Source organism: Oncorhynchus gorbuscha, unplaced genomic scaffold, assembly GCF_021184085.1.
Source record: "Oncorhynchus gorbuscha isolate QuinsamMale2020 ecotype Even-year unplaced genomic scaffold, OgorEven_v1.0 Un_scaffold_564, whole genome shotgun sequence".
Classification (NCBI taxonomy): domain Eukaryota; kingdom Metazoa; phylum Chordata; class Actinopteri; order Salmoniformes; family Salmonidae; genus Oncorhynchus; species Oncorhynchus gorbuscha.
Window position 1 is genome coordinate 237501 of NW_025745395.1, and position 27500 is coordinate 265000.

The 27500-nt window shown below is 45.3% G+C and overlaps 1 protein-coding gene across 1 annotated transcript in view; it reads left to right on the top strand.

Moving 5' to 3' along the window:
- Positions 1-27500, top strand: part of LOC124018705 (protein sidekick-1-like) — a gene marked incomplete at its 5' end in the record, with an annotated part of 213631 nt that overhangs the window by 176011 nt on the left and 10120 nt on the right. Inside the window, 6 exons of the mRNA XM_046334058.1 lie at positions 5295-5481; positions 6454-6591; positions 10308-10469; positions 20235-20360; positions 21892-22056; positions 24395-24532. Coding sequence (XP_046190014.1) covers positions 5295-5481; positions 6454-6591; positions 10308-10469; positions 20235-20360; positions 21892-22056; positions 24395-24532 — 916 coding nt within the window. The remainder of the gene's footprint in view (positions 1-5294; positions 5482-6453; positions 6592-10307; positions 10470-20234; positions 20361-21891; positions 22057-24394; positions 24533-27500) is intronic.

Sequence of the window (27500 nt, forward strand, 5' to 3'; positions counted from 1 at the left end):
GAGAAGAGAGGGAAGATGAGAGGGAAGAGGAGGATGAAGTGGGTGAAAGTAAGAGAATGGGAGAGATGGAGAGGGAGAAGGGGAGAGATGGAAAGGAGAGGGAGAAGGGGAGAGATGGAGAGGAGATGGAGAGGAGAGAGAGAAGGGGAGACATGGAAAGGAGAGGGAGGAGGAGAGGGAGAAGGGGAGAGATGGAGAGGAGATGGAGGAGGAGAGGGAGAAGGGGAGAGATGGAGAAGGGAAGAGATGGAAAGGAGAGGGAGAAGGGGAGAGAAGGGGAGAGATGGAGAGGAGAGGGAGAAGGCGAGGGAGAAGGGGAGAGATGGAGAGGAGAGGGAGTAGGGGAGAGAGAAGGAGAGAGAGAAGGGGAGAGATGGAAAGGAGAGGGAGAGGAGAGAGAGAAGGGGAGAGATGGAAAGGAGAGGGAGAAGGGGAGAGAAGGGGAGAGATGGAGAGGAGAGGGAGAAGGGGAGAGATGGAGAGGAGAGGGAGGAGGGGAGAGAGAAGGAGAGAGAGAAGGGGAGAGATGGAAAGGAGAGGGAGAGGAGAGAGAGAAGGGGAGAGATGGAAAGGAGAGGGAGGAGGGGAGAGATGGAGAGGAGAGGGAGAAGGGGAGAGATGGAGAGGAGAGGGAGAAGGGGAGAGATGGAGAGGAGAGGGAGAAGGGGAGAGATGGAGAGGAGAGAGAGAAGGGGAGAGATGGAGAGGAGAGGGAGGAGGGGAGAGAGAAGGAGAGAGATGGAAAGGAGAGGGAGAGGAGAGAGAGAAGGGGAGAGATGGAAAGGAGAGGGAGAGGAGAGAGAGAAGGGGAGGGATGGAAAGGAGAGGGAGAAGAGGAGAGATGGAGAGGAGAGGGAGAAGGGGAGAGATGGAGAGAGAAGGGGAGACATGGAGAGGAGAGGGAGGAGGCGAGGGAGAATGGGAGAGATGGAGAGGAGAGGGAGGAGGGGAGAGAGAAGGAGAGGAGAGGGAGAAGGAGAGGGAGAAGGGGAGAGATGGAAAGGAGAGGGAGAGGAGAGAGAGAAGGGGAGAGATGGAAAGGAGAGGGAGAATGGGAGAGATGGAGAGGAGAGGGAGGAGGGGAGAGAGAAGGAGAGAGAGAAGGGGAGAGATGGAAAGGAGAAGGAGAGGAGAGGGAGAAGGGGAGAGATGGAGAGGAGAGGGAGAAGGTAGAGAGATGGAGAGGAGAGATGGAGAGACATTGGAATTACTTTTGTAGAGTTGAGGTTTTGTAGAGTTGAGGTTTTGTAGAGTTGAGGTTTTGTAGAGTTGAAGTTTTAAAGAGTGGGTTTTGTGTTAGAATGTTCCAGTCCAGTAATAATGAGGAGTACCCATTATAATGACAAGCTGAACTCACATCACTACATCATTCTGATGGACACATCATGTTGTTATAGAGAATACATCACTACATCATTCTGATGGACACATCATGTTGTTATAGAGAATACATCACTACATCATTCTGATGGACACATCATGTTGTTATAGAGAATACATCACTACATCATTCTGATGGACACATCAGGTCATGTTGTTATAGAGAATACATCACTACATCATTCTGATGGACACATCAGGTCATGTTGTTATAGAGAATACATCACTACATCATTCTGCTGGGTACATCATGTTGTTATAGAGAATACATCACTACATCATTCTGATGGACACATCAGGTCATGTTGTTATAGAGAATACATCACTACATCATTCTGATGGATACATCAGGTCATGTTGTTATAGAGAATACATCACTACATCATTCTGATGGACACATCAGGTCATGTTGTTATAGAGAATACATCACTACATCATTCTGCTGGGTACATCATGTTGTTATAGAGAATACATCACTACATCATTCTGATGGACACATCAGGTCATGTTGTTATAGAGAATACATCACTACATCATTCTGATGGACACATCATGTTGTTATAGAGAATACATCACTACATCATTCTGATGGACACATCATGTTGTTATAGAGAATACATCACTACATCATTCTGATGGATACATCAGGTCATGTTGTTATAGAGAATACATCACTACATCATTCTGCTGGGTACATCATGTTGTTATAGAGAATACATCACTACATCATTCTGATGGACACATCATGTTGTTATAGAGAATACATCACTACATCATTCTGATGGATACATCAGGTCATGTTGTTATAGAGAATACATCACTACATCATTCTGGACACATCATGTTGTTATAGAGAATACATCACTACATCATTCTGATGGACACATCATGTTGTTATAGAGAATACATCACTACATCATTCTGATGGACACATCAGGTCATGTTGTTATAGAGAATACATCACTACATCATTCTGATGGACACATCAGGTCATGTTGTTATAGAGAATACATCACTACATCATTCTGGACACATCATGTTGTTATAGAGAATACATCACTACATCATTCTGATGGATACATCAGGTCATGTTGTTATAGAGAATACATCACTACATCATTCTGATGGATACATCAGGTCATGTTGTTATAGAGAATACATCACTACATCATTCTGGACACATCATGTTGTTATAGAGAATACATCACTACATCATTCTGATGGACACATCATGTTGTTATAGAGAATACATCACTACATCATTCTGATGGACACATCAGGTCATGTTGTTATAGAGAATACATCACTACATCATTCTGATGGACACATCAGGTCATGTTGTTATAGAGAATACATCACTACATCATTCTGCTGGGTACATCATGTTGTTATAGAGAATACATCACTACATCATTCTGATGGACACATCAGGTCATGTTGTTATAGAGAATACATCACTACATCATTCTGATGGACACATCAGGTCATGTTGTTATAGAGAATACATCACTACATCATTCTGATGGACACATCAGGTCATGTTGTTATAGAGAATACATCACTACATCATTCTGGGTACATCAGGTCATGTTGTTATAGAGAATACATCACTACATCATTCTGGGTACATCAGGTCATGTTGTTATAGAGAATACATCACTACATCATTCTGATGGATACATCATGTTGTTATAGAGAATACATCACTACATCATTCTGATGGATACATCAGGTCATGTTGTTATAGAGAATACATCACTACATCATTCTGATGGACACATCAGGTCATGTTGTTATAGAGAATACATCACTACATCATTCTGATGGACACATCATGTTGTTATAGAGAATACATCACTACATCATTCTGATGGATACATCAGGTCATGTTGTTATAGAGAATACATCACTACATCATTCTGATGGACACATCATGTTGTTATAGAGAATACATCACTACATCATTCTGATGGACACATCAGGTCATGTTGTTATAGAGAATACATCACTACATCATTCTGATGGGTACATCATGTTGTTATAGAGAATACATCACTACATCATTCTGATGGACACATCAGGTCATGTTGTTATAGAGAATACATCACTACATCATTCTGATGGACACATCAGGTCATGTTGTTATAGAGAATACATCACTACATCATTCTGATGGACACATCAGGTCATGTTGTTATAGAGAATACATCACAACATCATTCTGATGGACACATCATGTTGTTATAGAGAATACATCACTACATCATTCTGATGGACACATCAGGTCATGTTGTTATAGAGAATACATCACTACATCATTCTGATGGACACATCATGTTGTTATAGAGAATACATCACTACATCATTCTGATGGACACATCATGTTGTTATAGAGAATACATCACTACATCATTCTGATGGACACATCAGGTCATGTTGTTATAGAGAATACATCACTACATCATTCTGATGGACACATCATGTTGTTATAGAGAATACATCACTACATCATTCTGATGGACACATCATGTCATGTTGTTATAGAGAATACATCACTACATCATTCTGATGGACACATCATGTTGTTATAGAGAATACATCACTACATCATTCTGATGGACACATCATGTTGTTATAGAGAATACATCACTACATCATTCTGATGGACACATCAGGTCATGTTGTTATAGAGAATACATCACTACATCATTCTGATGGGCACATCAGGTCATGTTGTTATAGAGAATACATCACTACATCATTCTGGGTACATCAGGTCATGTTGTTATAGAGAATACATCACTACATCATTCTGATGGACACATCATGTTGTTATAGAGAACACATCACTACATCATTCTGATGGACACATCAGGTCATGTTGTTATAGAGAATACATCACTACATCATTCTGATGGACACATCATGTTGTTATAGAGAATACATCACTACATCATTCTGATGGGTACATCAGGTCATGTTGTCATGGACACATCAGGTCATGTTGTTATAGAGAATACATCACTACATCATTCTGATGGATACATCATGTTGTTATAGAGAATACATCACTACATCATTCTGATGGACACATCATGTTGTTATAGAGAATACATCACTACATCATTCTGATGGGTACATCAGGTCATGTTGTCATGGACACATCAGGTCATGTTGTTATAGAGAATACATCACTACATCATTCTGATGGACACATCAGGTCATGTTGTTATAGAGAATACATCACTACATCATTCTGATGGACACATCATGTTGTTATAGAGAATACATCACTACATCATTCTGATGGACACATCAGGTCATGTTGTTATAGAGAATACATCACTACATCATTCTGATGGACACATCAGGTCATGTTGTTATAGAGAATACATCACTACATCATTCTGATGGACACATCATGTTGTTATAGAGAATACATCACTACATCATTCTGATGGACACATCATGTCATGTTGTTATAGAGAATACATCACTACATCATTCTGATGGACACATCATGTCATGTTGTTATAGAGAATACATCACTACATCATTCTGATGGACACATCAGGTCATGTTGTCATGGACACATCAGGTCATGTTGTTATAGAGAATACATCACTACATCATTCTGATGGACACATCAGGTCATGTTGTCATGGACACATCAGGTCATGTTGTTATAGAGAATACATAACTACATCATTCTGATGGACGCATCAGGTCATGTTGTCATGGACACATCAGGTCATGTTGTTATAGAGAATACATCACTACATCATTCTGATGGGTACATCAGCAGAATATTGAGCATGTGTACCCTTCTGGGTACAACCCGAAAGGAACCATTGTCTCAGTAGAAAATGGGTCTCACTTCCTGTGTGCGACTTCTTCCTGTTTCCTGTGGTCAGATCCACTACTGGCAGGGTGCCAGACAGAACGAGACAGAGAAGGTGACGGTGGTGTTTGTTCCTGACACGCGTGTCCGTCTGGTCAACCTCACGTGTTACACGTCCTACCTCGTCACGCTGTCTGCCTTCAACGTGGCTGGAGACGGCCCGCCCAGCGAACCCCGGGGCGCCAAGACCCTACAGGCTGGTAGGTTCCCTAACCTCTAACCCCTAACCTCTAACCCCTAACCTCTAACCCCGGGGCGCCAAGACCCTACAGGCTGGTAGGTTCCCTAACCTCTAACCCCTAACCTCTAACCCCGGGAGGCCAAGACACTACAGGCCGGTAGGTTCCCTAACCTCTAACCCCTGACCTCTAACCCCTAACCTCTAACTCCGGGGAGCCAAGACCCTACAGGCCGGACGGTTCCCTAACCTCTAACCCCTAACCTCTAATCCCTAACCTCTAATCCCTAACCTCTAACCCCGGGGCGCCAAGACCCTACAGGCCGGTAGGTTCCCTAACCTCTAACCCCTAACCTCTGAACCCTAACCTCTAACCCCTAACCTCTAACCCCTAACCTCTAACCCCGGGGCGCCAAGACCCTACAGGCCGGTAGGTTCCTTAACCTCTAACCCCGGGAGGCCAAGACCCTACAGGGTGATAGGTTCCCTAACCTCTAACCCCTAACCCATCCAGTTAACCCTGGGATACGTATGTGTTAGACCTGGCTTGAAATATGATTTGAAATCGATGAAAAATCTTTATCTGGGCTTGATAATGATGGAGCCTGTTGTAATGGAAGAGCTGAGAGTTTACACACACATATAATAGTATCTGATCCCAGGTCTGCTCTGTCTAAAGCAGACACTGAGAGTTTACACACACATCTAATAGTATCTGATCCCAGGTCTGCTCTGTCTAAAGCAGACACTGAGAGTTTACACACACATCTAATAGTATCTGATCCCAGGTCTGCTCTGTCTAAAGCAGACACTGAGAGTTTACACACACACATCTAATAGTATCTGATCCCAGGTCTGCTCTGTCTAAAGCAGACACTGAGAGTTTACACACACACATCTAATAGTATCTGATCCCAGGTCTGCTCTGTCTAAAGTAGAACATCTAGATGGTATGAATGTAATGATGACCTGTGTAACCTCCCCCCCCCCCCAGCCCCCAGCCAGCCTAGTTTCCTGTCGTTTTCGGAGGTGACAGGATGGAGTGTCAACATCTCCTGGGGGGCGCCCAGCGCTTCTAACGGGGTAGTGGAGGGGTACAGGGTGGTCTACCAGCCCACACAGCCTGTACAGGGTAACTAACACACACACCTAGCAACACACACAGCCTGTACAGGGTAACTAACACACACACACACACCTAGCAACACACACAGCCTGTACAGGGTAACTAACACACACACACACACACACACCTAGCAACACACACACCTAACAACACACACAGCCTGTACAGGGTAACTAACACACACACACACACACACCTAACAACACACACAGCCTGTACAGGGTAACTAACACACACACCTAACAACACACACAGCCTGTACAGGGTAACTAACACACACACCTAGCAACACACACAGCCTGTACAGGGTAACTAACACACACACACACACCTAGCAACACACACACACCTAACAACACACACAGCCTGTACAGGGTAACTAACACACACGCACACACCTAGAAACACACACACACACAGCCTGTACAGGGTAACTAACACACACACACACACCTAGAAACATACACACACCTAGCACCACACACACACACACAGCCTACACAGGGTAACTAACACACACACACACACACACACACACACACACACACACACACACACACACACACACACACACACACACACACACACACACACACACACACACACACACACACACACACACACACACACACACACACACACACACACACCTAACACACACTCACACACCTAACAACACACCTAACAACACACACACACACCTAGCAACCCACACAAACCTAATTACACACACACACCTAACACACACTCACACGCCTAACAACACATACACACACACACGCCTAGCAACACACACACACCTAACAACACACACACACCTAACAACACACACACACACCTAACACACACTCACATGCCTAACAACACACACACACACACACGCCTAGCAACACACACACACCTAACAACACACACACACCTAACACCCACTCACATGCCTAACAACACACACACACACACACACACCTAGCGACACACACACACCTAACAACACACACACACGCCTAGCAACACACTCACATGCCTAACAACACACACACACGCCTAGCAACACACTCACACGCCTAACAAAACACACACACGCCTAGCAACACACTCACATGCCTAACAAAACACACACACGCCTAGCAACACACTCACATGCCTAACAAAACACACACCAGTTTCTGCGTCTGTCTTGACTTGATGGTAAAGAGGAAAATGTTGCTGACAAACAAAACAAGGTGTTTATTTGTGTTTAATGGTGTTTAATGGTGTTTAATGGTGTTTAATGGTGTTTGTGTTTAATGGTGTTTATTTGTGTTTATTGGTGTTTAATGGTGTTTAATGGTGTTTAATGGTGTTTAGTGGTGTTTAATGGTGTTTAGTGGTGTTTAATGGTGTTTAATGGTGTTTAGTGGTGTTTAATGGTGTTTAATGGTGTTTAATGGTGTTTAATGGTGTTTAATGGTGTTTAGTGGTGTTTATTTGTGTTTAATGGTGTTTAGTGGTGTTTATTTGTGTTTAATGGTGTTTAGTGGTGTTTAATGGTGTTTATTTGTGTTTAGTGGTGTTTAATGGTGTTTAATGGTGTTTAGTGGTGTTTATTGGTGTTTATTGGTGTTTAATGGTGTTTATTTGTGTTTAATGGTGTTTAATGGTGTTTAATGGTGTTTAATGGTGTTTAATGGGGTTTAATGGGGTTTAATGGTGTTTATTTGTGTTTAATGGTGTTTAGTGGTGTTTGTGTTTAATGGTGTTTATTGGTGTTTAATGGTGTTTAATGGTGTTTATTGGTGTTTAATGGTGTTTAGTGGTGTTTGTGTTTAATGGTGTTTATTTGTGTTTAATGGTGTTTAGTGGTGTTTATTGGTGTGTAATGGTGTTTAGTGGTGTTTGTGTTTAATGGTGTTTATTTGTGTTTAGTGGTGTTTAATGGTGTTTAATGGTGTTTAGTGGTGTTTATTGGTGTTTATTGGTGTTTAATGGTGTTTATTTGTGTTTAATGGTGTTTAATGGTGTTTATTTGTGTTTAATGGTGTTTAATGGTGTTTATTTGTGTTTAATGGTGTTTAGTGGTGTTTAATGGTGTTTAATGGTGTTTAGTGGTGTTTATTTGTGTTTAATGGTGTTTATTGGTGTTTATTTGTGTTTAATGGTGTTTAATGGTGTTTAGTGGTGTTTAATGGTGTTTAGTGGTGTTTAATGGTGTTTAATGGTGTTTAATGTGTTTATTGGTGTTTAATGGTGTTTAGTGGTGTTTAATGGTGTTTATTGGTGTTTAATGGTGTTTAATGGTGTTTATTGGTGTTTAATGGTGTTTAGTGGTGTTTGTGTTTAATGGTGTTTATTTGTGTTTAATGGTGTTTATTTGTGTTTAATGGTGTTTAATGGTGTTTATTTGTGTTTAATGGTGTTTATTTGTGTTTAATGGTGTTTAATTGTGTTTATTTGTGTTTAATGGTGTTTATTGGTGTTTAATGGTGTTTAATGGTGTTTAATAGTGTTTAATGGTGTTTAATGGTGTTTAATGGTGTTTAATGGTGTTTATTGGTGTTTAATGGTGTTTAGTGGTGTTTAATGGTGTTTAGTGGTGTTTAATGGTGTTTAGTGGTGTTTATTTGTGTTTAATGGTGTTTATTTGTGTTTAATGGTGTTTAATGGTGTTTAGTGGTGTTTATTGGTGTGTAATGGTGTTTAGTGGTGTTTGTGTTTAATGGTGTTTAATGGTGTTTAATGGTGTTTATTTGTGTTTAGTGATGTTTAATGGTGTTTAATGGTGTTTAGTGGTGTTTATTTGTGTTTAATGGTGTTTATTGGTGTTTAATGGTGTTTATTGGTGTTTAATGGTGTTTATTTGTGTTTAATGGTGTTTAATGGTGTTTAATGGTGTTTAATGGTGTTTAATGATGTTTAATGGTGTTTAATGGTGTTTAATGGTGTTTAGTGGTGTTTATTGGTGTTTAATGGTGTTTATTGGTGTTTATTGGTGTTTAATGGTGTTTAGTGGTGTTTATTTGTGTTTAATGGTGTTTAATAGTGTTTAATGGTGTTTAATGGTGTTTAATGGTGTTTATTGGTGTTTAATGGTGTTAAATGGTGTTTAGTGGTGTTTAATGGTGTTTAGTGGTGTTTAATGGTGTTTAGTGGTGTTTAATGGTGTTAAATGGTGTTTAGTGGTGTTTAATGGTGTTTAGTGGTGTTTAATGGTGTTTAGTGGTGTTTAATGGTGTTAAATGGTGTTTAGTGGTGTTTAATGGTGTTAAATGGTGTTTAGTGGTGTTTAATGGTGTTTAGTGGTGTTTAATGGTGTTTAGTGGTGTTTAATGGTGTTAAATGGTGTTTAGTGGTGTTTAATGGTGTTTAGTGGTGTTTAATGGTGTTTAGTGGTGTTTAATGGTGTTAAATGGTGTTTAGTGGTGTTTAGTGGTGTTAAATGGTGTTTAATGGTGTTTATTGGTGTTTAATGGTGTTTAATGGTGTTAAAGGGTGTTTAGTGGTGTTTAATGGTGTTAAATGGTGTTTAATGGTGTTTATTGGTGTTTAATGGTGTTTAATGGGGTTTGTTTATCTATACATGTTTTAATGTGTGTGTGTGTGTGTGTGTGTGTGTGTGTGTGTGTGTGTGTGTGTGTGTGTGTGTGTGTGTGTGTGTGTGTGTGTGTGTGTGTGTGTGTGTGTGTGTGTGTGTGTGTGTGTGTGTGTGTGTGTGTGTGTGTGTGTGTGTGTGTGTGTGTGTCTAGGTGTGAGTCGGGTGGTGACGGTGGAGGTGAAGGGTAGCTGGCAGCGTTGGTTGAAGGTCAGAGACCTGACTAAAGGAGTAACCTACAGGTTCAGTGTCCAGGCCAGAACAGTCAGCTACGGACCTGCTGTCCACTGTAACGTCACCTCACAACCTCTACAGGGTAAGGAGAGGGGGGGGTTAGGAGTCTGTGTGAGGTGTGTGTATAGTGTGTGAGGTGTGTGTGTGTTGTGTGTGAGGTGAGTGTGTTTAGTGTGTGTAGTGTGTGAGGTGTGGGTAGTGTGTGTAGTGTGTGTAGTGTGTGAGGTGTGTGAAGTGTGTGTAGTGTGTGTAGTGTGTGAGGTGTGTGAAGTGTAGTGTGTGAGGTGTGTATAGTGTAGTGTGTGTAGTGTGTGAGCTGTGTGGGTGTAGTGTGTGTAGTGTGTGTAGTGTGTGAGGTGTTTGTAGTGTAGTGTAGTGTAGTGTAGTGTAGTGTAGTGTAGTGTAGTGTAGTGTAGTGTAGTGTAGTGTGTGTAGTGTAGTGTAGTGTAGTGTAGTGTAGTGTAGTGTAGTGTAGTGTAGTGTAGTGTAGTGTGTGAGGTGTGGGTAGTGTAGTGTGTGTACTGTAGTGTGTAGTGTAGTGTAGTGTAGTGTGTGTAGTGTAGTGTAGTGTAGTGTAGTGTAGTGTAGTGTAGTGTAGTGTAGTGTAGTGTGTAGTGTGTGTAGTGTGTGAGGTGTTTGTAGTGTAGTGTAGTGTAGTGTAGTGTAGTGTAGTGTAGTGTGTGTAGTGTAGTGTAGTGTAGTGTAGTGTAGTGTAGTGTAGTGTAGTGTAGTGTAGTGTGTGAGGTGTGGGTAGTGTAGTGTGTGTACTGTAGTGTGTAGTGTAGTGTAGTGTAGTGTGTAGTGTAGTGTAGTGTAGTGTAGTGTAGTGTAGTGTAGTGTAGTGTAGTGTGTGTAGTGTAGTGTAGTGTAGTGTGTGTAGTGTAGTGTGTGTAGTGTAGTGTAGTGTGTGTAGTGTAGTGTAGTGTAGTGTAGTGTAGTGTAGTGTAGTGTAGTGTAGTGTAGTGTGTGTAGTGTGTGTAGTGTGTGAGTTGTGTGTAGTGTAGTGTAGTGTGTGTAGTGTAGTGTGTGAGGTGTGTGTAGTGTAGTGTGTGTAGTGTGTGAGGTGTGTGTAGTGTAGTGTGTGAGGTGTGTGTAGTGTAGTGTGTGAGGTGTGTGTAGTGTAGTGTGTGAGGTGTGTGTAGTGTAGTGTGTGAGGTGTGGGTAGTGTAGTGTGTGTAGTGTAGTGTGTGAGGTGTGTGTAGTGTAGTGTAGTGTGTGTAGTGTAGTGTGTGAGGTGTGTGTAGTATAGTGTGTGAGGTGTGTGTAGTGTAGTGTGTGAGGTGTGTGTAGTGTAGTGTGTGAGGTGTGTGTAGTGTAGTGTAGTGTAGTGTAGTGTAGTATGTGAGGTGTGGGTAGTGTAGTGTGTGTAGTGTAGTGTGTGAGGTGTGTGAGGTGTGTGTAGTGTGCAGTGTAGTGTGTGAGATGTGTGAAGTGTGTGTAGTGTGTGTAGTGTGTGAGGTGTGTGTAGTGTAGTGTGTGTAGTGTAGTGTGTGAGGTGTGTGTAGTGTAGTGTAGTTTAGTGTAGTGTAGTGTAGTGTAGTGTAGTGTAGTGTAGTGTAGTGTAGTGTAGTGTAGTGTAGTGTGTGAGGTGTGGGTAGTGTGTGAGGTGTGGGTAGTGTAGTGTAGTGTGTGTAGTGTAGTGTGTGAGGTGTGTGTAGTGTAGTGTAGTGTGTGTAGTGTAGTGTGTGAGGTGTGTGTAGTGTAGTGTGTGAGGTGTGTGTAGTGTAGTGTAGTGTAGTGTGTGAGGTGTGTGTAGTGTAGTGTAGTGTAGTGTAGTGTAGTGTAGTGTAGTGTAGTGTGTAGTGTAGTGTGTGAGGTGTGGGTAGTGTGTGTAGTGTAGTGTGTGAGGTGTGTGTAGTGTGCAGTGTAGTGTGTGAGGTGTGTGTAGTGTAGTGTGTGAGGTGTGTGTAGTGTAGTGTAGTGTAGTGTAGTGTAGTGTAGTGTGTGAGGTGTGTGTAGTGTGTGAGGTGTGTGTAGTGTAGTGTGTGTAGTGTAGTGTGTGAGGTGTGTGTAGTGTAGTGTAGTGTAGTGTAGTGTAGTGTAGTGTAGTGTAGTGTAGTGTAGTGTAGTGTAGTGTGTGAGGTGTGGGTAGTGTGTGAGGTGTGGGTAGTGTAGTGTAGTGTGTGTAGTGTAGTGTGTGAGGTGTGTGTAGTGTAGTGTAGTGTGTGTAGTGTAGTGTGTGAGGTGTGTGTAGTGTAGTGTGTGAGGTGTGTGTAGTGTAGTGTAGTGTGTGAGGTGTGTGTAGTGTAGTTTAGTGTAGTGTAGTGTAGTGTAGTGTGTGAGGTGTGGGTAGTGTGTGTAGTGTAGTGTGTGAGGTGTGTGTAGTGTGCAGTGTAGTGTGTGTAGTGTAGTGTGTGTAGTGTGTGAGGTGTGTGTAGTGTAGTGTAGTGTAGTGTAGTGTAGTGTGTAGTGTAGTGTAGTGTGTGAGGTGTGTGTAGTGTAGTGTAGTGTGTGAGGTGTGTGTAGTGTAGTGTAGTGTGTGAGGTGTGGGTAGTGTAGTGTGTGAGGTGTGTGTAGTGTAGTGTGTGAGGTGTGTGTAGTGTGTGAGGTGTGTGTAGTGTGCAGTGTAGTGTGTGAGGTGTGTGTAGTGTAGTGTAGTGTGTGAGGTGTGTGTAGTGTAGTGTGTGAGGTGTGTGTAGTGTATTGTGTGAGGTGTGTGTAGTGTAGTGTAGTGTAGTGTAGTGTAGTGTAGTGTAGTGTAGTGTAGTGTAGTGTAGTGTAGTGTGTGAGGTGTGTGTACTGTAGTGTAGTGTGTGAGGTGTGTGTAGTGTAGTGTGTGAGGTGTGTGTAGTGTAGTGTGTGAGGTGTGTGTAGTGTAGTGTAGTGTGTGAGGTGTGTGTAGTGTAGTGTGTGAGGTGTGTGTAGTGTAGTGTGTGTAGTGTGTGAGGTGTGTGTAGTGTAGTGTGTGAGGTGTGTGTAGTGTAGTGTAGTGTGTGAGGTGTGTGTAGTGTAGTGTAGTGTAGTGTGTGAGGTGTGTGTAGTGTAGTGTGTGAGGTGTGTGTAGTGTAGTGTGTGAGGTGTGTGTACTGTAGTGTAGTGTGTGAGGTGTGTGTAGTGTAGTGTGTGAGGTGTGTGTAGTGTAGTGTGTGAGGTGTGTGTAGTGTAGTGTATCAAATCAAACATGCGCCGAATACAACAAGGGTAGACTTCACCGTGAAATGCTTTACTTACAAGCCCTTAACCAACAGTGCAGTGCAAGAAGAAGAAGTAGACTAGATTTAAAAAGTAATAATAAAAACACAATAAGAATAACCAGGCTATATACGTACCTACACAATGGAAGGCTACATACAGGGGGGCACCGGCACAGCGTCAGTGTGCGGGGGTACAGGTTAAAGGTCATTTGTACATATAGGTAGGGGTGAAGTGACTCTGCATAGATAATAAACAGTGAGTAGCAGCAGTGTACAAAAAGGGGGCGTGGGGTCAATGTAAATTGTCCTGTTGCGATTTTATGAATTGTTCAGCAGTCTTATGGCTTGGGGGTAGAAGCTGTTGATGAGCCTTTTGGTCTTTGACTTGGCGCTCCTGTTATGCAGGTGAATGAGGACCCAAAAGCGACTTAGCGAAAACAGAGTCTTTATTCCAGTAATTGGCAAAAGTAATACTCCTGGACAATTAAAGAAGAAAACAAAACATGAAAAAACTTAAATCCACTCGTAGTGACGAGGACAGACTGGAGACTCGACCATTGACTGCAGGTTGCCTCGGGAAGGCACCGACCGTAGCAGACTAAGACACCTGCTCACACGCAGCATCTGAAGGAGACAAGACACGACAGGGCGAGACAATGACACAGCACAGCGAACATCATACAAGGATCCGACAAGGACAGAAGCGGAAAACAAGGGGAGAAATAGGGACTCTAATCAGAGGACAAAATAGGGGACAGGTGTGAAAAGACTAAATGAGTGAGTTAGGAGAATGAGGAACAGCTGGGAGCAGGAACGGAACGATAGAGAGAGGAGAGAGAGGAGGGGGAGAGAGAGGGATAGAAAAAGGGAACGAACCTAATAAGACCAGCAGGGGGAAACGAACAGAAGGGAAAGCATAATGACAAGACAATATATGACAAAACATGACAGTACCCCCACTCACCGAGCGCCTCCTGGCGCACTCGAGGAGGAATCCTGGCGGCAACGGAGGAAATCATCAATCAGCGAACGGTCCAGCACGTCCCGAGATGGAACCCAACTCCTCTCCTCAGGACCGTAACCCTCCCAATCCACTAGGTACTGGTGACCACGTCCCCGAGAACGCATGTCCATGATCCTACGTACCTTGTAAATAGGTGCGCCCTCGACAAGGACGGGGGAGGGAAGACGAACGGGGTGCGAAGAAAGGGCTTGACACAGGAGACATGGAAGACAGGATGGACGCGACGAAGATGTCGCGGAAGAAGCAGTCGCACAGCGACAGGATTGACGACATGGGAGACACGGAACCGACCAATGAACCGCGGAGTCAACTTACGAGAAGCTGTCGTAAGGGAAGGTTACGAGTGGAAAGCCACACTCTCTGGCCGCGACAATACCTAGGACTCTTAATCCTACGTTTATTGGCGGCTCTCACAGTCTGCGCCCTGTAACGGCAAAGTGCAGACCTCACCCTCCTCCAGGTGCGCTCACAACGTTGGACAAAAGCCTGAGCGGAGGGAACGCTGGACTCGGCGAGCTGGGACGAGAACAGAGGAGGCTGGTAACCCAGACTACTCTGAAACGGAGATAGCGCGGTAGCAGACGAAGGAAGCGAGTTGTGAACGTATTCTGCCCAGGGGAGCTGTTCTGCCCAAGACGCAGGGTTTCTAAAAGAAAGGCTGCGTAGTATGCGACCAATCGTCTGATTGGCCCTTTCTGCTTGACCGTTAGACTGGGGATGAAAACCGGAAGAGAGACTGACGGAAGCACCAATCAAACGACAGAACTCCCTCCAAAACTGTGACGTGAATTGCGGACCTCTGTCTGAAACGGCGTCTAACGGGAGGCCATGAATTCTGAACACATTCTCGATGATGATTTGTGCCGTCTCCTTAACGGAAGGAAGCTTAGCGAGGGAATGAAATGTGCCGCCTTAGAGAACCTATCGACAACCGTAAGAATCACAGTCTTCCCCGCAGACGAAGGCAGACCGGTAATGAAGTCTAAGGCGATGTGAGACCATGGTCGAGAAGGAATGGGAAGCGGTCTGAGACGACCGGCAGGAGGAGAGTTACCTGACTTAGTCTGCGCGCAGTCCGAACAAGCAGCCACGAAACGGCGCGTGTCACGCTCCTGAGTAGGCCACCAAAAGCGCTGGCGAATAGAAGCAAGTGTACCTCGAACGCCGGGATGGCCAGCTAACTTGGCAGAGTGAGCCCACTGAAGAACAGCCAGACGAGTAGAAACAGGAACGAAAAGAAGGTTACTAGGACAAGCACGCGGCGACGCAGTGTGAGTGAGTGCTTGCTTAACCTGTCTCTCAATTCCCCAGACTGTCAACCCGACAACACGCCCATAAGGAAGAATCCCCTCGGGATCAGTAGAAGCCACAGAAGAACTAAAGAGACGGGATAAGGCATCAGGCTTGGTGTTCTTATTACCCGGGCGATAAGAAATCACAAACTCGAAACGAGCGAAAAACAACGCCCAACGAGCTTGACGTGCATTAAGTCGTTTGGCAGAACGGATGTACTCAAGGTTCTTATGGTCAGTCCAAACGACAAAAGGAACGGTCGCCCCTCCAACCACTGTCGCCATTCGCCTAGGGCTAAGCGGATGGCGAGCAGTTCGCGGTTACCTACATCATAGTTGCGTTCCGATGGCGACAGGCGATGAGAAAAATAAGCGCAAGGATGGACCTTATCGTCAGACTGGAAGCGCTGGGATAGAATGGCTCCCACGCCCACCTCTGAAGCGTCAACCTCGACAATGAATTGTTTAGTGACGTCAGGAGTAACGAGGATAGGAGCGGACGTAAAACGCTTCTTGAGGAGATCAAAAGCTCCCTGGGCGGAACCGGACCACTTAAAGCACGTCTTGACAGAAGTAAGAGCTGTGAGAGGGGCAGCAACTTGACCGAAATTACGAATGAAACGCCGATAGAAATTAGCGAAACCTAGAAAGCGCTGCAACTCGACACGTGACCTTGGAACGGACCAATCACTGACAGCCTGGACCTTAGCGGGATCCATCTGAATGCCTTCAGCGGAAATAACAGAACCGAGAAAAGTGACAGAGGAGACATGAAAGGCGCACTTCTCAGCCTTCACGTAGAGACAATTCTCTAAAAGGCGCTGGAGTACACGTCGAACGTGCTGAACATGAATCTCGAGTGACGGTGAAAAAATCAGGATATCGTCAAGGTAGACAAAAACAAAGATGTTCAGCATGTCTCTCAGTACATCATTAACTAATGCCTGAAAAACAGCTGGAGCATTAGCGAGACCAAACGGCAGAACCCGGTACTCAAAATGCCCTAACGGAGTGTTAAACGCCGTTTTCCACTCGTCCCCCTCTCTGATGCGCACGAGATGGTAAGCATTACGAAGGTCCAACTTAGTAAAGAACCTGGCTCCCTGCAGAATCTCGAAGGCTGATGACATAAGGGGAAGCGGATAACGATTCTTAGTGTCTCATATCTGATACTGGGGAGATGACTACCATCTAAGGCGAACATGGGCGTGGGCTTCCCTAACTGTCTGAGAGGAATGTCATGTTTCCGAGCCCATGCTTCGTCCATAAAACAACCCTCAGCCCCAGAGTCTATCAAGGCACTGCAAGAAGCAGCCGAACCGGTCCAGCGTAGATGGACCGACATAGTAGTACAGGATCTTGATGGAGAGACCTGAGTAGTAGCGCTCACCAGTAGCCCTCCGCTTACTGATGAGCTCTGGCTTTTACTGGACATGAATTGACAAAATGTCCAGCAAAACCGCAATAGAGGCACAGGCGGTTGGTGATCCTCCGTTCCCTCTCCTTAGTCGAGATGCGAATACCTCCCAGCTGCATGGGCTCAGTCTCTGAGCCGGAGGAAGGAGATGGTTGCGATGCGGAGAGGGGAAACACCGTTAACGCGAGCTCTCTTCCACGAGCTCGGTGACGAAGATCTACCCGTCGTTCTATGCGGATGGCGAGTGCAATCAAAGAGTCCACACTGGAAGGAACCTCCCGGGAGAGAATCTCATCCTTAACCTCTGCGTGGAGTCCCTCCAGAAAACGAGCGAGCAGCGCCGGCTCGTTCCAGTCACTAGAGGCAGCAAGAGTGCGAAACTCTATAGAGTAATCCGTTATGGATCGATCACCTTGACATAGGGAAGCCAGGGCCCAAGAAGCCTCCCTACCAAAAACTGAACGATCAAAAACCCGTATCATCTCCTCTTTAAAGTTCAGGTAATTGTTAGAACAATCAGCCCTTGCCTCCCAGATAGCTGTGCCCCACTCTCGAGCCCGGCCAGTAAGGAGTGATATGACGTAAGCAACCCGAGCTCTCTCTCTTGAGTATGTGTTGGGTTGGAGAGAGAACACAATATCACACTGGGTGAGAAAGGAGCGGCACTCAGTGGGCTGCCCGGAGTAACAAGGTGGGTTATTAACCCTAGGTTCCGGAGACTCGGCAGACCAGGAAGTAGCTGGTGGCACAAGACGAAGACTCTGGAACTGTCCAGAGAGGTCGGAAACCTGAGCGGCCAGGGTCTCAACGGCATGACGAGCAGCAGACAATTCCTGCTCGTGTCTGCCGAGCATAGCTCCCTGGATCTCGACGGCAGTGTTACGAGAATCCGTAGTCGCTGGGTCCATTCTTGGTCGGATCCTTCTGTTAAGCAGGTGAATGAGGACCCAAAAGCGACTTAGCGAAAACAGAGTCTTTATTCCAGTAATTGGCAAAAGTAATACTCCTGGACAATTAAAGAAGAAAACAAAACATGAAAAAACTTAAATCCACTGGTAGTGACGAGGACAGACTGGAGACTCGACCATTGACTGCAGGTTGCCTCGGGAAGGCACCGACCGTAGCAGACTAAGACACCTGCTCACACGCAGCATCTGAAGGAGACAAGACACGACAGGGCGAGACAATGACACAGCACAGCGAACATCATACAAGGATCCGACAAGGACAGAAGCGGAAAACAAGGGGAGAAATAGGGACTCTAATCAGAGGACAAAATAGGGGACAGGTGTGAAAAGACTAAATGAGTGAGTTAGGAGAATGAGGAACAGCTGGGAGCAGGAACGGAACAATAGAGAGAGGAGAGAGAGGGAGGGGGGGAGAGAGGGATAGAAAAAGGGAACGAACCTAATAAGACCAGCAGGGGTAAACGAACAGAAGGGAAAGCATAATGACAAGACAATATATGACAAAACATGACAGCTCCGGTACCTTGGGAGTCTCTGACAATTTTGGGGCATTCCTCTGACACCACCTATTATATAGGTCCTGGATGGCAGGCAGCTTGGCCCCAGTGATGTACTGGGCCGTTCTCACTACCCTCTGTAGCGTCTTACGGTCAGATGCAGAGCAGTTGCCGTACCAGGCGGTGATGCAACCGGTCAAGATGCTCTCGATGGTGCAGCTGTAGAACCTTTTGAGGATCTGGGGACCCATGCCAAATCTTTTTAGTCCAGGATCCAGTTGCAGAGGGAGGTGTTTAATCCCAGAGTCCTTAGCTTAGTGATGAGCTTCGTGGGCACTATGCTGTTGAACGCTGAGCTGTAGTCAATGAACAGCATTCTCACATAGGTGTTCCTTTTGTCCAGGTGAGAAAGGACAGGGTGGAGGGCATCTGTGGATCTGTTGGGGCGGAATGCGAATTGGATTGGGTCTAGGGTGTCCGGGAGGATGCTGTTGATGTGAGCCATGATCAGCCGTTCAAAGCACTTCATGGCTACCGACATGTCCCATGGGGTCCCATGGGGTCCCATGGGGCGGTAATCTTTTAGGCAGGTTCCCTTCAGTTCCTTGGGACTGTGTTGGTCTGCTTGAAACGTGTAGGCATTACAGAAAAATGTCAGTGAAGACACTTGACAGTTGGTCAGCGCATGCTTTGAGTACATGTCCTGGTAATCTGTCTGGCCCAGCGGCTGTAAATGTTGACCTGTTTAAAGGTTTTGTTCACATCGACTACCGAGAGCAGTGGTCCTTCTGTAGCTCAGTTGGTAGAGCATGGCGCTTGTAACGCCAGGGTAGTGGGTTCGATCCCCGGGACCACCCATACGTAGAATGTATGCACACATGACTGTAAGTTGCTTTGGATAAAAGCGTCTGCTAAATGGCATATATTATTATATTATTATTATTATTTATTATCACACAGTCATCCAGAACAGCTGGTGGTCTCGTGCATGTTTCAGTGTTGCTTGCCTTGAAGCGAGCATAAAAGGCATTTGGCTCGTCTGGTAGGCTCACGTCAATTGGCAGGTCGCGTCAGGGTTTCTCTCTGTAGTCCGTAATGGTTATCAAGCCCTGCCACATCTGACGAGCGTCAGAGCCGATGTAGTAGGATTCAATCTTTATCCTGTATCGACGCGTTGCTTGTTTGACGGGTCGTCTGAGGGCATAGCGGGATTTTTTATCAGCGTCCGGATTAGTCTCCTTGAACGTTCTAGCCTTTATGTGGATGTTGCCTGTAATCCATGGCTTCTGGTTGGGATATGTACGTACAGTCACTGTGGGGATGCACTTATTGATGAAGCCAATGACTGAGGTGGTATATTCCTCAATGCCATGTGTATGTGAAGTGTGTGAGGTGTGTGTTAAGTGTGTTAGGTTTATGTGTGTTCAGCTCCAGACCTGCTATACACACCAACATCCCCAACATCTACAAGTTTCTGTGTTTATATGGTCTGAATGGCTCCTCCCTCTCCCCCAGGCACCCCTGGTTCACCCATGGAGATGTCAGTCACCAAGTCCTCCTCGGCGCTGACCATTCATTGGTCGGAGGGAGACGCGGGGGCGGGACCTGTCATAGGTTACATTATCGAGGCTCGTCCCTCAGGTGAGCAAGCGAATGTGTGTCCGTGGTGCGTGTCTGTGGTGTGTGTGTCCCTCTCCTTCTATCTTCCCTCTCCTTCTATCTTCCTCTCCTTCTCTCTTCCTCTCCTTCTCTCTTCCTCTCCTTCTATCTTCCCTCTCCTTCTATCTTCCTCTCCTTCTCTCTTCCCTTCTATCATCCCTCTCCTTCTCTCTTCCCTCTCCTTCTATCTTCCCTTCTATCTTCCCTCTCCTTCTATCTTCCCTCCTTTTCTCTTCCCTCCTATCTTCCCTCTCCTTCTATCTTCCTCTCCTTCTATATTCCCTCTCCTTCTCTCTTCCCTCCTTTTCTCTTCCCTCCTATCTTCCCTCTCCTTCTATCTCCCTCTCCTTCTATCTTCCTCTCCTTCTCTCTTCCTCTCCTATCTTCCCTCTCCTTCTATCTTCCTCTCCTTCTCTCTTCCCTTCTATCATCCCTCTCCTTCTCTCTTCCCGCTCCTTCTATCTTCCCTTCTATCTTCCCTCTCCTATCTTCCCTCCTTTACTCTTCCCTCCTATCTTCCCTCTCCTTCTATTTTCCTCTCCTTCTATCTTCCTCTCCTTCTATCTTCCTCTCCTTATATATTCCCTCTCCTTCTCTCTTCCCTCCTTTTCTCTTCCCTCCTATCTTCCCTCTCCTTCTATCTTCCTCTCCTTCTATCTTCCTCTCCTTCTATCTTCCTCTCCTTCTCTCTTCCCTTCTATCATCCCTCTCCTTCTCTCTTCCCTCTCCTTCTATCTTCCTCTCCTTCTATCTTCCTCTCCTTCTATCTTCCCTCCTTCTCTCTTCCCTCTCCTTCTCTCTTCCCTCTCCTTCTATCTTCCTCTCCTCCTATCTTCCTCTCCTTCTATCTTCCTCTCCTTCTCTCTTCCCTCTCCTTTTCTCTTCCCTCCTATTTTCCTCTCCTTCTATCTTCCCTCTCCTTCTCTCTTCCCTCTCCTTCTATCTTCCTCTCCTTCTATCTTCCCTCTCCTTCTCTCTTCCCTCTCCTTCTCTCTTCCCTCTCCTTCTATCTTCCTCTCCTTCTATCTTCCTCTCCTTCTATCTTCCTCTCCTTCTATCTTCCTCTCCTTCTATCTTCCCTATCCTTCTCTCTTCCCTCTCCTTCTCTCTTCCCTCTCCTTCTATCTTCCTCTCCTTCTATCTTCCCTCTCCTTCTCTCTTCCCTCTCCTTCTATCTTCCTCTCCTTCTATCTTCCCTCTCCTTCTCTCTTCCCTCTCCTTCTCTCTTCCCTCTCCTTCTCTCTTCCCTCTCCTTCTCTCTTCCCTCTCCTTCTATCTTCCCTCTCCTTCTATCTTCCCTCTCCTTCTATCTTCCCTCTCCTTCTATCTTCCTCTCCTTCTCTCTTCCCTCTCCTTCTCTCTTTCGCCTCCTATCTTTCTTATCCTTCTATCACTAATGATATTTACACTTCCTTTTACATTGTCTCACTACCCTCCTTCTCTCCCTTCCTACTCTCTCTCCCTCTCACTCTTCCCCCCTCTCTCTCTTTCCTGTCTCTCTCTCGCTCTTCAGATGAAGGGATGTGGGACTCGTTTGTCAGGCTCCTCCCCCCCAGCAGTAGGTCAGCAACCGTGGAGATGGACCGTCTGAGGTCAGGGGTCGGATATGAGTTCCGTGTCATCGCTGTCAATCGCTACGGTTATGGGGAACCCAGCACGCCGTCCACCGCACTCGCTGGTAAACACACACACACACACAGAAACAGTAACACAGTCTCTGTGTTAACACTGTGCTGCCATCTAGTGTCAGACTGAAGCAGCTCCAGCTGTAACAGTATCAACAGCATCCTGTCTCCAGACTGGTTATAAAGGCCTCCATAACAGTGATATGTCTCCATCCTGTCTCCAGACTGGTTATAAAGTCCTCCATAACAGTGATATGTCTCCAGACTGGTTATAAAGGCCTTCATAACAGTGATATGTCTCCATCCTGTCTCCAGACTGGTTATAAAGGCCTTCATCACAGTGATATGTCTTCAGACTGGTTATAAAGGCCTCCATAACAGTGATATGTCTCCATCCTGTCTCCAGACTGGTTATAAAGGCCTTCATCACAGTGATATGTCTCCAGACTGGTTATAAAGGCCTTCATAACAGTGATATGTCTCCATCCTGTCTCCAGACTGGTTATAAAGGCCTTCATCACAGTGATATGTCTCCAGACTGGTTATAAAGGCCTTCATAACAGTGATATGTCTCCATCCCGTCTCCAGACTGGTTATAAAGGCCTTCATCACAGAGATATGTCTCCATCCTGTCTCCAGGCTGGTCATAAAGACCTCCATAACAGTGATATGTCTCCATCCTGTCTCCAGACTGGTTATAAAGGCCTTCGTAACAGTGATATGTCTCCATCCTGTCTCCAGACTGGTTATAAAGGCCTTCATCACAGTGATATGTCTCCAGACTGGTTATAAAGGCCTTCGTAACAGTGATATGTCTCCATCCTGTCTCCAGACTGGTCATAAAGACCTCCATAACAGTGATATGTCACCAGGCTGGTTATAAAGGCCTCCATAACAGTGATATGTCTCCATCCTGTCTCCAGACTGATTATAAAGGCCTTCATAACAGTGATATGTCTCCAGACTGGTTATAAAGGCCTCCATAACAGTGATATGTCTCCATCCTGTCTCCAGACTGGTTATAAAGGCCTTCATCACAGTGATATGTCTCCATCCTGTCTCCAGACTGATTATAAAGGTCTTCATCACAGTGATATGTCTCCATCCTGTCTCCAGACTGGTTATAAAGGCCTTCATAACAGTGATATGTCTCCATCCTGTCTCCAGACTGATTATAAAGGCCTTCATCACAGTGATATGTCTCCATTCTGTCTCCAGACTGGTTATAAAGGCCTTCATAACAGTGATATGTCTCCATCCTGTCTCCAGACTGCTTATAAAGGCCTTCATAACAGTGATATGTCTCCAGACTGGTTATAAAGGCCTTCATAACAGTGATATGTCTCCAGACTGGTTATAAAGGCCTCCATAACAGTGATATGTCTCCATCCTGTCTCCAGACTGGTTATAAAGGCCTTCCTAACAGTAATGTGTCCTGTCCGTAGCTCTGTGGGACCGTCCCTTCTATGAGGAGTGGTGGTTCCTGTTAGTCCTGTCTCCAGACTGGTTATAAAGGCCTCCATAACAGTGATATGTCTCCATCCTGTCTCCAGACTGGTTATAAAGGCCTCCATAACAGTGATATGTCTCCATCCTGTCTCCAGACTGGTTATAAAGGCCTTCCTAACAGTAATGTGTCCTGTCCGTAGCTCTGTGGGACCGTCCCTTCTATGAGGAGTGGTGGTTCCTGTTAGTCCTGTCTCCAGACTGGTTATAAAGGCCTTCCTAACAGTAATGTGTCCTGTCCGTAGCTCTGTGGGACCGTCCCTTCTATGAGGAGTGGTGGTTCCTGTTGGTCCTGTCTCCAGACTGGTTATAAAGGCCTCCATAACAGTAATGTGTCCTGTCCGTAGCTCTGTGGGACTGTCCCTTCTATGAGGAGTGGTGGTTCCTGTTGGTCCTGTCTCCAGTGGTGGTTCCTGTTGGTCCTGTCTCCAGACTGGTTATAAAGGCCTTCCTAACAGTAATGTGTCCTGTCCGTAGCTCTGTGGGACCGTCCCTTCTATGAGGAGTGGTGGTTCCTGTTGGTCCTGTCTCCAGACTGGTTATAAAGGCCTTCCTAACAGTAATGTGTCCTGTCCGTAGCTCTGTGGGACCGTCCCTTCTATGAGGAGTGGTGGTTCCTGTTGGTCCTGTCACCAGACTGGTTATAAAGGCCTTCCTAACAGTAATGTGTCCTGTCCGTAGCTCTGTGGGACCGTCCCTTCTATGAGGAGTGGTGGTTCCTGTTAGTCCTGTCTCCAGACTGGTTATAAAGGCCTCCATAACAGTAATGTGTCCTGTCCGTAGCTCTGTGGGACCGTCCCTTCTATGAGGAGTGGTGGTTCCTGTTAGTCCTGTCTCCAGACTGGTTATAAAGGCCTCCATAACAGTAATGTGTCCTGTCCGTAGCTCTGTGGGACCGTCCCTTCTATGAGGAGTGGTGGTTCCTGTTGGTCCTGTCTCTGATTGGTCTGATCATGATCCTCATGTTGGTGTTCAGCCTCCTGCTGCACGGACACAACCACAAGTACAGGAGCTGCAGCACAGGTACACACACCTACACACCTAATACACAGGTACACACACCTACACACCTAATACACAGGTACACACACCTACACACCTAATACACAGGTACACACACCTACACACCTAATACACAGGTACACACACCTACACACCTAATACACAGGTACACACACCTACACACCTAATACACAGGTACACACACCTACACACCTAATACACAGGTACACACACCTACACACCTAATACACAGGTACACACACCTACACACCTAATACACAGGTACACACACCTACACACCTAATACACAGGTACACACACCTACACACAATACACAGGTACACACCTAATACACAGGTACACACACCTACACACCTAATACACAGGTACACACACCTACACACCTAATACACAGGTACACACACCTACACACCTAATACACAGGTACACACACCTACACACCTAATACACAGGTACACACACCTACACACCTAATACACAGGTACACACACCTACACACCTAATACACAGGTACACACACCTACACACCTAATACACAGGTACACACACCTACACACCTAATACACAGGTACACACACCTACACACCTAATACACAGGTACACACACTAATAATACACAGGTACACACACCTACACACCTAATACACAGGTACACACACCTACACACCTAATACACAGGTACACACACCTACACACCTAATACACAGGTACACACACCTACACACCTAATACACAGGTACACACACCTACACACCTAATACACAGGTACACACCTAATACACAGGTACACACCTAATACACAGGTACACACACCTACACACCTAATACACAGGTACACACCTAATACACAGGTACACACACCTAATACACAGGTACATACACCTACACACCTAATACACAGGTACACACACCTACACACCTAATACACAGGTACACACCTAATACACAGGTACACACCTAATACACAGGTACACACACCTACACACCTAATACACAGGTACACACCTAATACACAGGTACACACACCTAATACACAGGTACACACACCTACACACCTAATACACAGGTACACACCTAATACACAGGTACACACACCTAATACACAGGTACATACACCACCTACACACCTAATACACAGGTACACACACCTACACACCTAATACACAGGTACACACACCTACACACCTAATACACAGGTACACACCTAATACACAGGTACACACACCTACACACCTAATACACAGGTACACACACCTACACACCTAATACACAGGTACACACACCTACACACCTAATACACAGGTACACACCTAATACACAGGTACACACCTAATACACAGGTACACACACCTACACACCTAATACACAGGTACACACACCTACACACCTAATACACAGGTACACACACCTACACACCTAATACACAGGTACACACACCTACACACCTAATACACAGGTACACACACCTACACACCTAATACACAGGTACACACACCTACACACCTAATACACAGGTACACACACCTACACACCTAATACACAGGTACACACCTAATACACAGGTACACACCTAATACACAGGTACACACACCTACACACCTAATACACAGGTACACTCACCTAATACACAGGTACACACACCTAATACACAGGTACACACCTAATACACAGGTACACACACCTAATACACAGGTACATACACCTACACACCTAATACACAGGTACACACACCTACACACCTAATACACAGGTACACACCTAATACACAGGTACACACACCTAATACACAGGTACACACACCTACACACCTAATACACAGGTACACACCTAATACACAGGTACACACACCTAATACACAGGTACATACACCACCTACACACCTAATACACAGGTACACACACCTACACACCTAATACACAGGTACACACACCTACACACCTAATACACAGGTACACACACCTAATACACAGGTACACACACCTACACACCTAATACACAGGTACACACACCTACACACCTAATACACAGGTACACACCTAATACACAGGTACACACACCTAATACACAGGTACACACACCTACACACCTAATACACAGGTACACACCTAATACACAGGTACACACCTAATACACAGGTACACACACCTAATACACAGGTACACACACCTACACACCTAATACACAGGTACACACCTAATACACAGGTACACACCTAATACACAGGTACACACACCTACACACCTAATACACAGGTACACACACCTACACACCTAATACACAGGTACACACCTAATACACAGGTACACACCTAATACACAGATACACACACTTACACACCTAATACACAGGTACACACCTAATACACAGGTACACACACCTACACACCTAATACACAGGTACACTCACCTAATACACAGGTACACACACCTACACACCTAATACACAGGTACACACACCTAATACACAGGTACACACACCTAAACACCTAATACACAGATACACACACCTAATACACAGGTACACACCTAATACACAGATACACACACCTACACACCTAATACACAGGTACACACACCTACACACCTAATACACAGGTACACCCACCTAATACACAGGTACACACCTAATACACAGATACACACACCTACACACCTAATACACAGGTACACACACCTACACACCTAATACACAGGTACACACCTAATACACAGGTACACACACCTACACACCTAATACACAGGTACGCACATCTAATACACAGGTACACACCTAATACACAGGTACACACACCTACACACCTAATACATAGGTACACACACCTAATACACAGGTACACACACCTACACACCTAATACACAGGTACACACCTAATACACAGGTACACACACCTCACACCTAATACACAGGTACACACACCTCACACCTCACACACACCTCACACCTCACACACCTAACACACACCTAACAC